The sequence below is a fragment of the Brachypodium distachyon genome, chromosome 1 (assembly GCF_000005505.3).
Source record: "Brachypodium distachyon strain Bd21 chromosome 1, Brachypodium_distachyon_v3.0, whole genome shotgun sequence".
Classification (NCBI taxonomy): Eukaryota; Viridiplantae; Streptophyta; class Magnoliopsida; order Poales; family Poaceae; genus Brachypodium; species Brachypodium distachyon.
Window position 1 is genome coordinate 45,216,984 of NC_016131.3, and position 16,571 is coordinate 45,233,554.

At 46.4% G+C, this 16,571-nt stretch overlaps 4 protein-coding genes and 1 long non-coding RNA gene across 11 annotated transcripts; 4 read left to right on the forward strand and 1 right to left on the reverse strand.

The window, feature by feature from the left end:
• The first annotated feature begins 347 nt into the window (after positions 1 to 347).
• On the forward strand, positions 348 to 1,113 carry LOC112269710. Its single transcript, XM_024456604.1, has one exon. The coding sequence runs from the start codon at positions 611 to 613 to the stop codon at positions 938 to 940; it is 330 nt and encodes a 109-aa protein (XP_024312372.1). The 5' UTR covers positions 348 to 610; the 3' UTR covers positions 941 to 1,113.
• Positions 1,114 to 1,219: 106 nt separating this feature from the next.
• On the forward strand, positions 1,220 to 7,935 carry LOC100835508. 3 transcript variants are annotated; one of them, XM_024456600.1, is made up of 6 exons: positions 1,220 to 1,908; positions 2,020 to 2,155; positions 3,289 to 3,355; positions 4,017 to 4,149; positions 4,233 to 7,605; positions 7,690 to 7,935. In XM_024456600.1, exons 1-5 carry the CDS (start codon positions 1,381 to 1,383, stop codon positions 4,287 to 4,289), a joined length of 921 nt encoding a protein of 306 aa, XP_024312368.1. In that variant the 5' UTR covers positions 1,220 to 1,380; the 3' UTR covers positions 4,290 to 7,605; positions 7,690 to 7,935. The 3 variants fall into 3 exon arrangements, with proteins under 3 accessions (XP_024312368.1, XP_024312367.1, XP_024312369.1); XM_024456599.1 differs by having other exon boundaries at positions 2,020 to 2,162; positions 3,289 to 4,149; XM_024456601.1 differs by lacking the exon at positions 3,289 to 3,355 and having other exon boundaries at positions 2,020 to 2,162.
• A 554-nt stretch (positions 7,936 to 8,489) lies between these two features.
• LOC100835817 (phosphopantothenoylcysteine decarboxylase) lies at positions 8,490 to 11,860 on the forward strand. Of its 5 annotated transcripts, none has more exons than XM_024456603.1 (4): positions 9,900 to 10,060; positions 10,126 to 10,348; positions 10,756 to 11,107; positions 11,224 to 11,860. In XM_024456603.1, exons 3-4 carry the CDS (start codon positions 10,778 to 10,780, stop codon positions 11,542 to 11,544), a joined length of 651 nt encoding a protein of 216 aa, XP_024312371.1. In that variant the 5' UTR covers positions 9,900 to 10,060; positions 10,126 to 10,348; positions 10,756 to 10,777; the 3' UTR covers positions 11,545 to 11,860. The 5 variants fall into 5 exon arrangements, with proteins under 5 accessions (XP_003564141.1, XP_024312371.1, XP_024312370.1 ...); XM_024456602.1 differs by having other exon boundaries at positions 9,901 to 10,060; positions 10,126 to 10,327; XM_003564093.4 differs by lacking the exons at positions 9,900 to 10,060; positions 10,126 to 10,348 and adding an exon at positions 8,490 to 8,694.
• LOC112269711 lies at positions 9,212 to 10,060 on the reverse strand. The gene is made up of 2 exons (XR_002961614.1): positions 9,978 to 10,060; positions 9,212 to 9,251 (listed from the first exon to the last, which is right to left on the reverse strand). It is a non-coding gene; the product is annotated as an uncharacterized LOC112269711 (long non-coding RNA).
• A 3,455-nt stretch (positions 11,861 to 15,315) lies between the features above and the next one.
• LOC100836827 lies at positions 15,316 to 16,333 on the forward strand. Its single transcript, XM_010229594.3, has one exon. The coding sequence runs from the start codon at positions 15,578 to 15,580 to the stop codon at positions 15,935 to 15,937; it is 360 nt and encodes a 119-aa protein (XP_010227896.1). The 5' UTR covers positions 15,316 to 15,577; the 3' UTR covers positions 15,938 to 16,333.
• Positions 16,334 to 16,571: the final 238 nt, after the last annotated feature.

Consider the following 16,571-nt stretch of genomic DNA (forward strand, 5'->3'; position numbering starts at 1 on the left):
CATAACTGCGTTTAGGACGAACGGAGCGCGTACGTACGAGTCAATGAGTCGCTACTCCCTCCGTTTCTTAAATTAAGGCGTATATTGTTTTCTTTGACCGAACCTTTGACTAAGATTTATTCTATTAATATATATTTTGTATGAAATAAAATTGGTATCATTGGACTCGTATTCAAAAATACTTGTTTATGATTATGGTTTATATTGCATAAGTCACACGTTGATGAAGTAATCTTTGGTCAAACGTTCGGTCAAAGGAAACAATACATGACTTAATTTGAGAAACAGATGGAGTAGATCACAGGCTCACAGCATCTTAATGATCAAGAGAGTACACTCATGGTAGTCTATCGTGTGGTGGTTAACTAACTAAACCACCTGCTCGCATTTGATACTGGTAGCAGATCGACGTCACAAACGGTCAATGCCGACCCTTAAGTCCTCCATAGGACACACTACCCTTCAAGAAAAAGAAAAGACGCCAGAACTAAGCCCCGGCCGTATGCATGTAGTGAGTGTATTTGTATCGCTTTCTCCCCGTAGCAAGAAACAGAAGGCAAACAAGATCGATCGATCTCTCTACATGTACATTTGATCATCGTTCTTCGGTATGGTGGGAATCGGGGTTGCGAGGAGAGCCATGCTGTTCCGCGTGCCGCGGCGGGCGCCGGCGAGCGGCGGGCATAGGAAGAGGATGGCGGTGGCGAGGCTCGGCGGAGTGAGGCGCCGGAGGTTCTTGGGCGCGCTGCGGCGGGTGCGTGTGCGGTGCTGGCTGGCGGCGCTGTGCCGGCGGACGCTGCGGCGGCTGCGCGCGAGCTACGCCAAGGCGCTCCGCGAGCTCGCCGAGGGCACGGCGCTCCTGGGCGCCCTGCGCCCGCCTGCGGGCGTCGAGTGCTCCCGCGCCGCGGCATTCGGGCCCGTCGCCACCGTCGGGTTATGAACTTCCGATCGACCACCGTTGTAAATATCGATACTGTACATGCGCCTGTATGTAAAGCCATCAAGACACTTGCACACTTTCAGTTCAGCATTGGGTTGTTGTGATTACGTATGGTTCTCGTCTACGTGAATTTCCATGGATATTCTCTCTAAATGTAAAAATGCTACTGTCTTGATTTTGGTTTTCTTAGATCAGAAAGTTGCCGTTGCTGCTGCATGAAAAAAACAGTTTTGCTATACACCAGACGTCTTTTTTTTTTTTTCTGATAACCAAGCGATTTCTGTGTCGTCGATGTGTGCATCAAGATGCGTGTCGGTATTCACTGGGTAGTCTACTTTTCCTTTTGCCTCTGACCCGTTTCTTCGCACCTTTTTGCCGACCTGTTGACCACGGAGCGCTCGAGAGATGACGGGGGCTACTTCTGTCTCCGTCCGGTGAGGATGCCCCGGGCGCGAGCTGGATCACGGAGACGAGCACGAGCCTCGGCGTGGATATGGAGCCCATGGCGGTGGCCGGCAGGGCATCTCCTTCGCGGCGGCGGAAGGTGGCACCGGTGGAAGAAAGGGCCGTTATGGCAGCGAGGACCGCGGTTTGGGTTTCGAGCTCGTCGACGGCGTGGAGCACATGGAGCATCACTGACGTGTTTTGTTGGTGGCTCAGCGGTTCTTCCGTTCTTCGGCACGGAGGCCTTCATTTTCTGGTGCCCCCCGTCCTCGCGCCGCCGTGCAGTCCAGGGATTTGTGCCCCTCGTCTTCCTCGCGTACGGGCTGTTCGTGCACAGGTTCCCGAAGCTCTGGTGCTTGTGGCGCCACCAGATGTGGCACCTGGCGTCCCGAGGATACCGGTGCGTGGCCCCCGACCTCCGCGGCTATGGCGGCACCACGGTCCCGCCCGACCCTTCCTCCTACACCGTGCTCCACATCGTCGGGGACCTCGTCGCTCTCCTCGACGCCCTCCACCTCCACCAGGTAATCGACGGAACTATTAACCAATTAATCCCCAAATCGCCCGATCTGCGAGATCCCCAAAATTCTGCACTAGGTGACTGACCTCGTTGCGTTGGCGGCGGTGACACGCAGGTGTTCCTGGTGGTGCACGACCAGGGCGCCACCGTGTGTTGGAACATGTGCCTACTGCGGCCGGACCAGGTGCGTGCGGTCGTCCCTTCATGCCCCAGGGGTGAGGTGCCTACGGCGACGATTACTACGTCTGCAGGTTCGAGGTGCAGAGTTGCTTCTGTCTTATGAGTCTGCCGTCCTCCTTCCTGTGATTGAGCAATCCAGGGATTAGAGCTTAGGTCCCTGGTGCTATTGTGCGCATGCACAAATTACTAACCTGTTCAAACTTGAGCATAATTCTGCTAATCCCTAAGATTTCTGCAGTTGGTATGGATGATGTCTTTGTTTCTCCATTTCAGTGTGGAATGGCATTGGCTTCACGTTTTAATTTAGCAATTTGACCATTCAGATAAGAAATTCCTGAAACGGCTAAAGTGACATATATGGTTGCATGTAGAAATAAGAGACATGTGGCGAGATTGAAGTCCCTTCTTGTGCATGTGCTAGATGGTGTGTCAAGTTTTCAAGGGTCTAATTTAGTTTGTGCCTATAAATTTGGGTAAATTTTTGTTCTTAGCTTCGTAGCAATTTTCTGTCTAGAGGTTCCTTCTCAGTTTTTCGATAAATTGAACTTCTTCACTTGCAAGGTGGCCTTTTCGAAAATGCAATCAATACACTCGTAAGGTGCTACTAATATACATGTAATTGCCATGGAACAATGGTGCTACTAATATACTTTGTTGGCTATTTTTATTTGCTTTTGCTGGGCGCCTGCTTTTTTTTTGCAAAGCAGGTGATTTCTGGAGCGTCCGATGCGCGCGCAAGATTCGTGAAAAGTAGGTTGGCTTGGCATTTTTCTTATCAGGCCGGAGCGCTCTCTGTTTGCTTTTGGCCGGTGTCCCCCCCCCCCCCCCCCCCCTCTCTCTCTCTCTCTCTCTCTCTCGTGTTCTAGAGACTGTGAGCTGGAGAGAGGCGATTCAGCTCTCCCCTCGTCAGCGGCGGTGGAGTTTTTGGTCGCCCCCCGTCTGCTGAGCTCCCGCGTGCTCTCTACTGTTGCATACTCTATGTCTGACTTTTTTTTCCCTTTCTCCTGGTCGGTCGTGAGTCGTGACGAGGCGAATACTGTACTGGCAGGGGTTCCTTTTGCATATGTGCTCGCCGGCGGCCAGGGTTTTCGCCGGACCTGTCGCGCGGTCCTCGAACGTTGAGTCGCAGCAGCTTGATCTGTTCCGTTGGTTCACTGTTTCTCGTTTCCGCCGATGAACTGCGCCTTATTTTTTTTGTGTCCAGGCGAAGCAGCAGAGCTAGGTGTTCCCATCTCTGTCCTCGACGGCGTAGCCTGCTTCCCCTCAGTCCGGTGAGTATCCTGTGTCCGGTGCAAAGAGGTGCTCGCTCATGGTTGTTCTCTTCGTTGGCGATGTTTAGTTCGCCGCTAGCCGCATTTGCGTTTGATCTGATTTGGGGGGATGTGCGGTCCATGGTCGACCTTGTGGTGCATCATCCCCACCATGTGTTTTGCTCTTCAGTGAGGATTATTTGGGCGTTTTTTTGCTGCGATCTACTGCTGCTTGTGTTGCTATGAAGAGGGTGATTTTGTGCGTTTTGAAGCCCAGCTAGTTGCACCAGCATTTAGGTAGTGTATTGCCCATTTTTACCCATTCAGGGGATCAAATTGATGTTTGCTCTTCACCCAGATTGTACTAGGGATTAACTTGGTTGATATTATGTGCATCCGTTCCTTTTGAAACTGGGAGTTTAATTGCTAATTTTGTGGCTGATGCCCCTAATCTGTCGATTTAGGTGATTCATGGGTCTGACTTAGTACTTACTGTTTGTTTTGGTTAGCAGAACTGTTAATTTGTGCCTTCCAAAATATGATAGGGCGTATAGGTTGTGTGTTTATAAAGGTTTGTTTCATAAATGCTTCCAAATTTCTTTAGAACATACACCAGTGGTTTAATGCCTCTTTTGGCTGTTTAATGCTGCAATATATGTGTTTCTATGGCTTTGTGTGCAAGAATTATGGTCGACAGTGATGGTTGCTCTGACGAGGATGATTTTATTTTGCAACCTGATTCCAAGGACCCTGATTTTGATTATGGCAATCGACATGCAACTGTAAATGCCGGTGGGCGCCCTCCTTGTGATTGTGTAAGTTCTACACGGTTGTTGTTTTTGTAGCAAATTTCATATGGCTGTATTTTGATCTTTTTTATGGGCGTGGTTTTGAGCAGGCTGGGTACTCATCTGATGACTATTCGCAAACTGACTTGATCATTGACAACTTTTAGTGTGCTGGTATGTCGTGTTTGGTTTAACCGACAGCTCTGTGGTTTAATCTCTCAGAAATCTGAACCAATTTTTTATTAACCAATTTTTCTGTAAATATTCAAATCTGAACAAATATGTGAGAAATGTTTTTAATCTTGGATTCGTAATTCAGAGAAGGCAACCATCAAGAAATTGACGATCCAATTGTGAGATTCTTGCTTTATATCTTTTTTTCTCCAAACACCATGCAATTTCAATATTATGATTCTGCAATTGCTCTTGTTTGTAATATCAATTGCACACTTAGTACTTCTGCATTCATTTTTATGTAGGCAGCTATTACACTAAAATGGTTATGCAATTATGCATACATGTAATATCAATAGCGGTTTTATTTTACTTATGCATTTCCAGCCTAACTGTTGCCACAATTATTGTAAATTCAAACTATTTTTTCTGGTGCTGCTCTTGTCCCGCTTCTCTTGTTGTATACTTAGCTTTTGAAACCTACCTTGCATTTTTTATATCTATAGGGTTTTCTGAATCTTTTCATGTGCTTTTGATACTGCAATTGCTCATACATGAATTACCGGTTGCTCCTTTGTATTATATGCAACCACATACACTTTGTATTTTTAGGTGCAGCTCATCCTTTTTTTCTATTTAAATTTATTTAAGAATATCTTTTTGTTATGTCTCAGTGTAATTATTTTGTAATTAACATAATCATCTTCATTTAGCCCTTACAATGTCTGCATGAATAATTCTGTAATTAGCTTCACCCATGTTTTCTGTAAACAGTATCTCTGAAAGTTGTAAGATAATGAACATATGAATGGCTTCTCTGCCTTATTTTCTCTTCTTTATAATTCTGAATGTCAATTTTGTACTGTCCATAAAATATAGTTGTGGTATCTAAACTTTTTGCAATCCTAATTTATGCCATTTTGGCCGTTTGGCAATTGCTACACTTTAATATCAATTTTCGTGTTCTGTTTTTCAGATTGCAATGTCTTATGCCATTAATTGCAGCAACTTTTCTACTGCAATTCCAAGCATACCCAGCTGCAATTGCTAATTAAAGATCTTCTTTACTAGCTTCTCCTTATAGTCCTAGTTGCATTGTCCTAACTATGTCTTTTGCATTTGCTTTGGGTTATGATGGCGATATCTGCTTCCCTTGTTGGCTAATTTTTTGCGCCGGGATTTTTCTTTTTCTTTTTGCTCGGTTCTGGCGAAGCGAAGACAACAGAGCCTTGTGTGTTTCGATCTGCACTGTCATCCGCAGAGTCTAGCTGACTGTCGATGAGTTTTCGTTTCCTTTATATATATCTGCAATAGGGGTTGTTCTATCTGCTTCTTAATTTTGTATCTTCTGGACTGTTTCAGTAATGTCTGATGTGTTCTCTTCTATATCTTCTCTGCATATCCAACCTAAACCCTCTGTCTCTATCATCCCAAGTTCTTTTCTCTGAACTTGCATAGGCAAATTTTGATTCAGATCAATTCTAATACCGAACCCTCTTATCTTTCGAGAACCTTCTTATTCTTTAGTTTTGGATGCTGAATTTTGCAACTTTGATCCATAGTTTCAACTTTTGCAATGTCCTCCTAAATTAGTTGCAATACTGTAAGTTATGCAAATCACAGTGTATAAAGTTGTGATTGCAGTTTAATTTTTGTAAATGAAGCAGGTTCCTAAACAAAAAAATTCTTTTGATTGAGTCTGAACTTGGGGTGTTCAAGGGGTAGTGCCTTAGATATTCCGATGAACACGAATTTTACACCTTGTAGCTGTACAAATTGCATCTCTTTTTAATTTTTTATTTGAAAGGGAATTTTGTTGTAATTGCATCCAACTTATACGGTTTTTGCACCCTGTAGATGTGCAAATTGCAGCTATGTGTTTCCATTTTAGAAATGCATCTAAATGAACAATCTCAAACTTATGAAAAAAGATATGCATCTTTACTCTAGTTGTTTTGTTGTGGGAAAAAATTCAGAAGTGGTGGATGGAATTGCACTTCTTTTAAAGGTTTGTTCCTAAAGGGTTCTAGATTTTTTATGTATATACCAAATTTGCACTTCTTTTAAAGTCAATTGCATACAATTTACTATTTGCGATCCAAGTAGTTTTCAAATGCAATTGCAGTTGATTTAATTGGAATTGCAACCCCAGTTAGCTGTTATTCTGAATTCTGTTCAAAAGCAGATTTGAGTTGGAAATTTGAATTCATTCTTCTTTCCTTTAGTCTTTTGCCCTTAGTTTTGAATTCTTCTTTCGATTCATTTTACGTTAAGATGGATTCTGTTCCGACGGTACAAGCCTTGTGCCCACTACAGATTAGGCTATGTCCACTTGATAAATATGCCCAGTCCACTCCATAATTAACATGGGGGTATTTTATATGCATGACTGTATAATCGCAGTTTATTTTTCTTATAATTGCAGCTGCTCGCCTTGTGCAATTCCAAGCATACCAACTAGTAAATCATAATCGTAGTTGTTTTTAACTACCTATGTCTCTTTGTTTTGCATTTGTTGCAATGCCACCAGGATCCAGCATGTTTCTGTTTCGTTCTACTTTTCTAAGGTTTCTTAGCTACAAATTTTTTAGATGTAAAGTATGCTGTGTGGTTTGATACCTGTGATGTGTTTTTTGGGCGCTAGAATCAAATAAACAAATACCTGAATATGTAACAGCAGCAAAAAATGGGTGGCTAAGTATGCAACAAATTCAATTTTGCAGACATGAGAAAGGCAAAAAAATAGTGGAAAAAAAAGAAAAAGACATAATTAATGAAGCCCAACTAAAATTGAATTATGAGGTCAAATAAAATTCTGCCCACCAGTAAACAACCACTAGAACATACAGACAAGAAGCACGTTGCGCCTTGATAGAAAAGGAACTCAGGCTCGCCTAATGGAATTATGGAACCAAACCTGGACGTATCCAGGTAGATCCACCCTTCCCCATATCTCACCGCCCCTTCAGATCTTGTCTCTTTATTACTGCAAGGGAAAAAAGATGATCAAAATCAAGTGGGAGCACAATAAACTACTCCCTCCGTCCAACAATATGGCGCAACAAGATGATCAAAAGATGACTATGGACATGCAAATGATATTCACATTTGGCCCCTGAATGAGGAGAGAGCTATGGAAGCTGCTGCAGATCTCGTGTAGGCTTTGTCTAATTATTTTCTGTCATTAAACTTTGAGTTCAACCTCGTCTTCTTTTTTCTGCATTTAAGTTCATGGACCAGGAATTATTGTACCAATTTCCGAAGAAGAAACATTCTTTCAGAGGTGCTCCCAGATCTGCTTCTGTAGCTGTGAGAATGTTTTGTCTTGCACCTGAATCAATTGTTTCTGCCTTGGACAACAACATTGGCTGATACGGTGATTGATGTCAACAGGTTTGTATACCGTCTATGGAATCGGTGCAAAATCTTGGCAATGATTGTATGCATGGGAAGTTTACACATGGATGATCAGTTAAGCTATTTGATTGTAAAAATCTTCCCAACGATTGTATGCATGGGAATTTTTCTTTGTGTGTTCCTTGAGACAGAACCTGAAGGGCTTTGTGAAACTGAACACCTGAAGTATCTAAGACCCCATCTATGAAATGCTGATATGCTGCTGCAGTGTAAATTTTGCTATGTGGCTGTTTAATTATCTTATCAGTGATTATCTTATGCATTTTGATTCTCTTTTTGCGGAGATTTCTGTACATTTGATTTCTGCTTTGGCTGGTTTTATTTTGGTTCTCTTGTTCCATGAAGGAATTGGAGTTTGAATTTTTTTTGTCTACACAAAGAGAACAGGTCTGCACAGCTAAAACCATAAACCATAAAGCACAAGTATTTTTGTTCTACGTTATCGGCGTTGTAGTTTGAATTTGTGTTATGTTGGTGCCAAAGCTAGCACTCTGCTGATTGTTTTGCCAACCGGCCGGCTCAAACTTTAGTTGACTGTTTTTGGCAAAAAAAAACAGGCGCCTGATTTTAAGGTGAAATACCAGGCGCCTGTTTAGGAGCCACAAAGCAGGCGACTGTCCGTTACACAGACCCTTTCCTCTGCCTTTTGTTTTAGCGAATATAGCGTCCTCTACCAATCTCGCATATGTTTTGTTTTTACAGCCCAACAAACCGCTCTGTCTGTTTCCCTCAAATTCTCCGTCCTTCTGGATTCTTCTCAACATTCTCGACGTAGCCACGAAACCTGAAACAAAAGGCCGCATTTCTTCTCAACCAATCCACACATCGACTAGGGCCCAACTATTGCTTCCCGCAACTAATCTTCACCCGTCGCCGACTCCCTCAGCCGCTGCAGCCGCCCACGGGCTCCCCGCTCCCCTCGACGCCGCGCGCCGGATCCACTTCGCCTTCCGGGTGACATCGCCGCCTCGTCCAGATCCGGTTCGCCCCAGTGCCCGACCTCCCACTCTGTACCTCCTCCTGTCCCTTCTGGTCCCTCGTCGAGCGGCCGCGGCCCGGTCCGTGTAGTTGCGTGCCTGCGTCTAGCCCGGCGGCAGCGGGAGCGCGAGCCAGAGAGAGGGGAAGGGATAGCATACCTTGGCGGGAGGGAGCTTGCCGTTGGAGTAGTTGGGGGATGGGGAGCCCCGAGCTGCCGGCCGAGTTTGGGGGATGGAAGGGATTTGGGGAGCGGCTGAATTTGCGTAGTCGGATGAGGAAGCTGCTGGACCTTTTTTGTGTGTGCTCAAAACCCCTAATCTTCTTCTACCCATGTTAATAGGGTGGTTGAACTGGGCTTTAATTTAACCCTGAATTTGTCTAAATTTCCCACCATAAATTTCCCACCATCCATAGTTCGTGTTTGTGTTCAGATTTGGATAGTGTGTAGTGGGATCGATTAATTCAATTGGCTGTGTTTGTTCAGTAATCTGAATAAATTGTTACCTGTATCAATTCACAGACAGTCGTTTAGCAAGCAATCGAGAATGTCGTCGGTGCAGCTCTCTGGTTAGAGGAGTGGGCTGATCTAGCAGCTGGCAGTAGCAGGCAGCAGCGGCAGGAGGGACCGGGCACAGGCGAGATGGTGCCAGCGACACCGCAAGGAGGTGGCGCCGGCGGCTGCGTGCCTGTGTATGAGTCGGGAGGAGATTGGTGTGGCGGTTGTGGCCTGGGGGAGTTGGGGAATGGGGAGTCGGGAGGGATTTGTCACTTTGGGTAGGGTACAGTATCCCCTTAGGTATCTTGCCCTTTTTATTTTATTTTTAATTCAAAAATCGATGGAGCGGGGCAGTATCCGTGCAGTATCTGATATGGGTATGGCAGTGAAAGGACGTAAATAATAGTTGCACCACATGTAAAGCACGACATTAGCATCCTTAAAACGACAACTAACAGCTCCAACTATTATTTACGTCCTTTCACTGCCATACCCATATCGGATACTGCACGAATACTGCCCTGCTCCATCGATTTTTGAATTAAAAATAAAATAAAAAGGGCAAGATACCTAAGGGGATACTGTACCCTACCCAAAGTGACAAATCCCTCCCGACTCCCCATTCCCCAACTCCCCCAGGCCACAGCCGCCACACCAATCTCCTCTCGACTCATACACAGGCACGCAGCCGCCGGCGCCACCTCCTCGCGGTGTCGCTGGCACCATCTCGCCTGTGCCCGGTGCCTCCTCCCGCTGCTGCCTGCTACTGCCAGCTGCTAGATCAGCCCACCCCTCTAACAGGCGGCTCTGCCTCCTCGTCCTGCCGTCACCGGTCGCAGCTGCTGCCCTGGCGGTCTCCTCTTTCCTCTCACAGTGAGTCTTCTCTTTCTCCAGGTCTAAGTCTGCATCTTCTTCAATTCTCTTCCCTCTCTGTTCAGATTTCATGACCAGCGGCAGTACCCCTACCCCACATCGAGCAGAGATTCGGTTGGGAGCTCAAGCACGAGTACAGTGGCAGAAACTTATTTGGTTAGCCTTATTTGATTCATGTGGAGAGAAGCACAACGGCAGCAAATATGACTATTATGATCTCTGAACCTTTGGACCATGGTGTCATGCTATCATCTAAGTTTGCTTGAGTTAAGTCACAATGCTTGCTTGGTAGGATGTGAAATCTTTATTTGCTTAACCTTATTTGATTATGTGGAGAGAACAACATCGATAATTATCCTATGAAAATCTTTGGTTTCTCTTTCTTTAAATAACTACTATATATACAAACGTATCCATGTTTTTGAGAAATTGCCATGTGACAGTATCCCCGTATCGCGTATCCGTGATTCCTAGATGATAACAAAGTTCCCAATGCAGACACATCATTCCCTGAGCAGTACAAGATAAAGTTCATGGCAAGAATTATGGGATAAAAGAAATATTTGTGTGCATATTTGAAATGAAATTTTTCGCTGTTTCGCTTTGATTTCATCCCAGAATTTAGCAGTGTGCACTGTGGATAATGTTTTTGTATACCAGCGTAAATCCTCAAATCTCTTGTAACTCTAATGCAGTTGATCGGTCCAAACAAAGCAGATGGCTACATCAGAACCTGTACAGAAAAGCTCGATGCTGGAACCCAGTAAGCCTCGGGTCCTCCTTGCTGCCTCAGGAAGTGTAGCTGCTATAAAATTCGAGAGCCTTTGTCGTAGCTTCTCAGAGTGGGCGGAAGTCCGAGCTGTTGTCACCAAATCATCATTGCACTTTATTGATAGATCATCTCTACCTAGTGACGTCGTTCTTTACACTGATGATGATGAATGGTCTAGCTGGAAGAAGATAGGTGACGAGGTTCTACACATAGAACTGCGCAAGTGGGCTGATATTATGGTGATTGCTCCTTTATCAGCAAATACTCTGGCCAAGGTCTGTTTTCTCTACCACATGAACCATTAGATTTGATGTTGAACCCTGATTATGTTAAGATAGCAGCAAGTTGATTCAATTGCAGCCCAAACTGACATTTTGTTAGCTTTCCTCAGATTGCTGGTGGGTTATGTGACAACCTCCTGACATGCATAGTGAGAGCATGGGACTACAGTAAACCACTATTTGTTGCCCCAGCTATGAACACCTTCATGTGGAACAACCCGTTCACAGGGCGCCATATTGAGATAATCAACCAACTGGGCATTACTTTGATCCCACCCATTACGAAAAAGCTGGCCTGTGGGGATTACGGAAATGGGGCAATGGCTGAACCTTCAAAGATCCATTCAACCGTGATGCTTGCCTGCAAGAAGCAGCCATTTGGTGCATGCAACACTCTTGTGATTCCTTCCAGTAGCGCCGCCCCTGCCTAGCTGATGCAGTGTTCGATATGTTCAAGTGTTAAAAGCTTAGGGCTTCAGTTTCTATGCCGCCGGGTAGAAGAAATGAAGATTGTGGTGTTTATCAGCAATCAGCAATGATGTACTGTATTAACCGACATGTAGTAGCTATGGATCAGCATATTCGTGAGGTGTTAGGGCATAGAGGTTTGAGAAGTGTTTGTTGTTCCAGTCAATAAATATTCTTGTTCTCCCTGTCATGTTAGCGCTGATGAACCTATGTACCTTTGTAGTTCTAAATTTACTGCAATCATTTGGAAATTTCCCCAATGGGGATCTCATCAAACAAGCAGCAAACAAACCAAATTTTTGGTTCTCCACCATCTGGTAGACACCAAGTTTGCACTTTCAGGAATAATAAGGTGAGGATGACATTGGTGCAAGAAAAGGCTCTGGTGTGACTAAGCAACGTGATAAGATAATGCCAGGTGCACTTACAGATAAGCATTCGGCAGGGGATGCCAATTCAGTTCAGTCAGCATCGATCCTGGCCTTGCTACCTGCAGTAAAAGGGACACTTTGGTTTTGTGTCCCCCACAAGGCCACAACCACAAGGGATATGGCACATCAATGGCAAAACGTTAACTAGCGAGTAGTGTTGACTCGTCTGGGTAATCATGTCTATTTTGGACGTCCCAAAGTTGTGCCAGAAGACACCTTGAGGTTCATTATCCTTTCAGCCTGAAGAAATGGACATTTTATCTGAAAACTTCACCTGATTAAAACTCAAAAGAAACGCCATTTTCGTCTTTAAGCCGGCGAAAGAGCATTCCATCGGCGCTCCTCCCATCGCTTCGAAGTGATTAAGATGGCTGGTTAGAGTAGTGTAATACAACTTGTTTTTTTGTGTGTGTATAATACAACTTGCTTTTTTTGTGTGTATAATACAACTTGCTGAGAATGTGTATTTATTTTCAGGCGTCATGTCACAGTTTCTGTCTCGCCCAGCGAAAACGAGATTATGCTTCATTTCGTCATGGATAACCTTACTATAAGAGCAATACAGTACCCAAAACTCTTATAATGTGGTACTGACTTAGTTCAAGCCATCAGGCAGACCTCGTAGCGTCATTTGTCAGCGACCAGTGACTAGTGCAGCAGAGAGAGAGAGAGTACCGTCCACTTGAGCACAAGTAGCTAATTGTGTACTGCTACAATGCAGGTGCCAACTTTATTTTCTCAAAAAAAAAGCATGAAGATTATCGTTACTGCGAACTATCACGAACGAAAAAAAAAGGCAATCACCTACTTGCTACGTTCAATAAAGGATGTCTCAAATTTACTATAAGTTGAATGTATCTAGACATGACTTAGTGTATAGATGCATTCAAATTTAATCAAAATTGAGGCATTTTTTGTTAGACGGAGGGAGTACTAGAATTTGACTCTCTACAGAAATTCATGCTAGCTTGTTCCGGGGAGATTTGATCTTTTACATAGAGGTTAAGATAGTCGATCAGATGCCCGCATGGCGCAGGTTTCGCGGGGCTGCGCCATCAGCACTTAAGCATCAACGCAGTGATGTTATGAAACGGATAGAGAATCGGGGCAGAAAAGTCGGGAGAGAGATATCAGCAGAGTCTCCGTGTCCAAGTTGACGAGCATAACCCCCCCGACGGGGACTTGCACGGCGCAGCGTGCTAGCTTGCCGGCGAGGTATAGTTACTTGACGGCTTTGACGCTAGCTGCCTGTTTCTTTCTCGTTCTGAGGCTCCGACACCGTTGTTTCTCGCCTGGGGCGGGGTCCTGTCGCGACGTCTCGCTTTGATTACTGTATCGACGGTGTGCCGGGACGAAAGATTACGCGAAACAAAACAGAGAACCCACCTTTGGTTCTTCGCATCACGTACGTCGTTCTCGGTTGTCTCAGGACTCAAACATTTTGACCAACAATTATGAATTAGTGAAATTTAATGATTTATGTGGCACGAAAATGGGTACTCTCTGTTTCATAATTCTTATCGAAATCTTACATGTATTTAGACGCTTTTTAGTAATAGATATATTCATTTTTGAACAAATTTGAGACAAGAATTATTATGAAGCGAGTACTTGCTCCTATTTCGTTCGGTATTTGGACAGCGTGCATCAACGCCCGGTTAGCGGGGCAGTGTTGCATTGCACGTACGCACGTACGGCTGGCGTACCAATGTCGAGTCCCAGCTGGCCTGTCGAGTCCTTCCCTGCAAAGCATATAAATCAAGCATGCAGATAAATCAACAGTTGGTCTTATCGTCTTATCTGATGATGATCTCCACCAACCTTTGCAACGAATCCATCCATGCATCCATCCATCCACCCACAGAACGTACATCGATCCATCGACCGACCGACCGGCGATCCGCTCATGTGAACCCCGCTTGTCCTCTTGCCGCGGTAGCTTCCAGATGCACAGCGACGCGCGCACTGTGCTTCCCACGACGTACGATGCATGGTCGCCTTGATCCAACAGTGCGTACCGGTGCAAGAATATTTGCAATCTCTCACCTGCCCTGCCCTGACTTGAATCATTCATCGATCCAGCAGAATTCACCACCATAGATTTTTGGCCTTAGATGTGGGGCATCGCACGATCGAGTAGTAGTACGTTCACTCATTCAGCGGCATCGCACGCATGCCACTAGGTACGTTTTGTTTCGTCGATTTGCAGATATCTCATCCATATGCATGCACGTTTTTTTCCCGTCAAAAAATATTATATTACGAGGAAAATAGACCTGCCATACGTACACAAGTACATTGCTATCATCACATGTGCGCATGATTCGAGCATCTTCTATCGGAGCCGGGTATGATCTATTAGTGGTTGGTTAAAGATCGGGAGGACACGGTCCAATCATGAATGAATGGTCTTATATTTTTGTTGGCCGATTTGTTTTGGTCACCGGTTCGTGTTTTCTTTCTGGGGTCGAGAATTTTTCTGGAGACTCTCTGACGATCGAGTTCTTGTGAAGCTCACGTACACGTTCGTAGGTGTGCACGTGTGTGTCGTGTACGTGCGTCTGAAAACAATATTTTTTACGCACGCACGTTGCCCGGATCGCTAGCTAGCTGTTTTATGTAAGCATATGCATCTTTCCGTAATTGATCCAACTACTTTCATGGTGCGTGCGTTTGTCTGTGTACGTCTCTCTGTGATGTGATTGAGATGGATGGTCAGGACTCAGGATACGTCTATTGAATCCGGAGAGGAAGAAGAAAGGGAGTGTCTTCTTACTAAATTTTACAGTGAAGTAAACGAAAACAAAAAAGGAGCCTTATGATTGGAGGCACACCAACCCGAAGACAGAAAAACCGAGCAGCTACCAGCGACAAAAACGTTTGTGTCAAGATAAAACCACGAGAGCGACGTGTCAGGCGCAATGAGAACGGCAGGCCGGGGCCCAGCGACAGCGACTGCTCGTCCGAACCCGCACCAAATCTCACCTCCGGCTGGCTGGGTGGGCCTGTGCTGTGTCCAGCGGTGGAGCGGCGGCCGCCTCTCGCTTGCGCCGGCCCAGGTCGCCAGCTGTCACGGCCCACACATTGAAAAAGCCCGGGCACTGGCCCACGAGGCAACCCAACCAGCTCAGCAGCTCCCCGACGACGTGTACCGCCCTTTACCTCCGATCCAACCCGCACGGAAGCTACCTACCTCCCTCTGTCCTACCGACGCGTGGGACCAAACGGCGTGTGGTCCCCACGAAACCGGTGAGGGATGACGTGGCTCACGCGCTCCACGGGGGTTTGCGGATAAATACCACCTGGATGCCCACAGGCTTTCGGTGCAAAGCGTACACGGCAAGCCGAGGCGGAGAGAAAGAAAGGGGGAAGCCGCCGAGCGAGCGAGAACGTCGCCTGAGAGATGACACCAGCCGCAACGGGCGCCGACACCGTCTTCGTTAGCCCGAGCGAGCAGAGCAGGACCAGGAGCCAGGACAAGCAGCAGCAGCCGTCCGTCCCGTCGTCCTACGCCGGCTGGGAGAAGGAGAGGTAAATCGAATCGAATCCACATATATATCGAGAGATGTCGACGGCGACGGAGGTGCTGGAGGCCGCCAGGTGCGAGTGCTGCGGCTTCACGGAGGAGTGCACCCCGGCGTACATCGCGGCGGTGCGGGCGGAGTACCTGGGCCACTGGGTCTGCGGGCTCTGCGCGGAGGCCGTGGGCGACGAGGTCCGCCGCGCGGGCGCGGGGGTCACCACGGCGGAGGCGCTCGACCGGCAGCGCGCCTTCGCGCGCGCGGCGCCGCGGGCGCCCGGGAGGGCGGCCGAGGACCTCGTGGCCGCCGTGTCGCGCCTGCTCCGCCGCTGCCTCGACTCGCCGCCGGCGTCGCCCGCGCAGGGCCGGAAGGTGGCGGCCGCGGGGACCGCTCAGGATGCCTGATTAGATTGCCCTCTCGGCCGGCAGCCAAGTCAACCTGGAGACTAGCCGGTGGCATGGGGTATGGGTGGCGCCATGCGTTTAGTGTGGATTTCTGTCTCAAGAATAATTTGTGTGTTGTGGTCCATGATTGCTCAAGACGGGGGCAGTTCTCTACTTCTCCGTATGATCGAGCATGAAGTTTTTATGTGTGTATGTAGTCCTAGCATTTGGAATATTGCTCCATTAGTTCAGGTCCTTCGGAACTTCAGGCTTCGTCTAGCTCGGCGACTCTGTACAAGGCATTGGCATTGTACTTCTAGCTGGAGTAGTAAGCTTATAAGTATAGATGGAAGGATATGCACCGGGTTCTCTTAATCTATGGAAGGAATCTATGAATCTTGTTAAGTTTGCCCGTTCTCTTACATTGCACAGGAATGCAAGTGGTTAGCGCGCCTTATGCTTGATCTGGAACACCTCAATTTAGAGGAAACAGTTCAATTCACGCTTGTTTCAAACGGGGCGTAATAGCAAGCGATCCGTCGAAATTTTTGGGAGTGAAAATTACATGAAAAAAGAATGATTAAGTGTGTGCTTTATTGAGGAGGTGCCTGTCCAAGGCATCCCTTTCGACCATGTGTCTATTATATTCCAGGTG

What these genes read in the sequence shown, in the direction of transcription:
- LOC100836827 (XM_010229594.3), top strand. Translation starts at nt 15,578, where the DNA reads ATGTCGACGGCGACGGAGGTGCTGGAGGCCGCCAGGTGCGAGTGCTGC.
- LOC100835817 (XM_003564093.4), top strand. Translation starts at nt 10,778, where the DNA reads ATGGCTACATCAGAACCTGTACAGAAAAGCTCGATGCTGGAACCCAGT. An exon ending in CAGCAAATACTCTGGCCAAG is followed by an intron (nt 11,108 to 11,223) that starts GTCTGTTTTCTC and finishes AGCTTTCCTCAG; the next exon opens with ATTGCTGGTGGGTTATGTGA.
- LOC112269710 (XM_024456604.1), top strand. Translation starts at nt 611, where the DNA reads ATGGTGGGAATCGGGGTTGCGAGGAGAGCCATGCTGTTCCGCGTGCCG.
- LOC100835508 (XM_024456599.1), top strand. Translation starts at nt 1,381, where the DNA reads ATGCCCCGGGCGCGAGCTGGATCACGGAGACGAGCACGAGCCTCGGCG. An exon ending in ACGCCCTCCACCTCCACCAG is followed by an intron (nt 1,909 to 2,019) that starts GTAATCGACGGA and finishes GGTGACACGCAG; the next exon opens with GTGTTCCTGGTGGTGCACGA. An exon ending in ACTACGTCTGCAGGTTCGAG is followed by an intron (nt 2,163 to 3,288) that starts GTGCAGAGTTGC and finishes TTTTGTGTCCAG; the next exon opens with GCGAAGCAGCAGAGCTAGGT.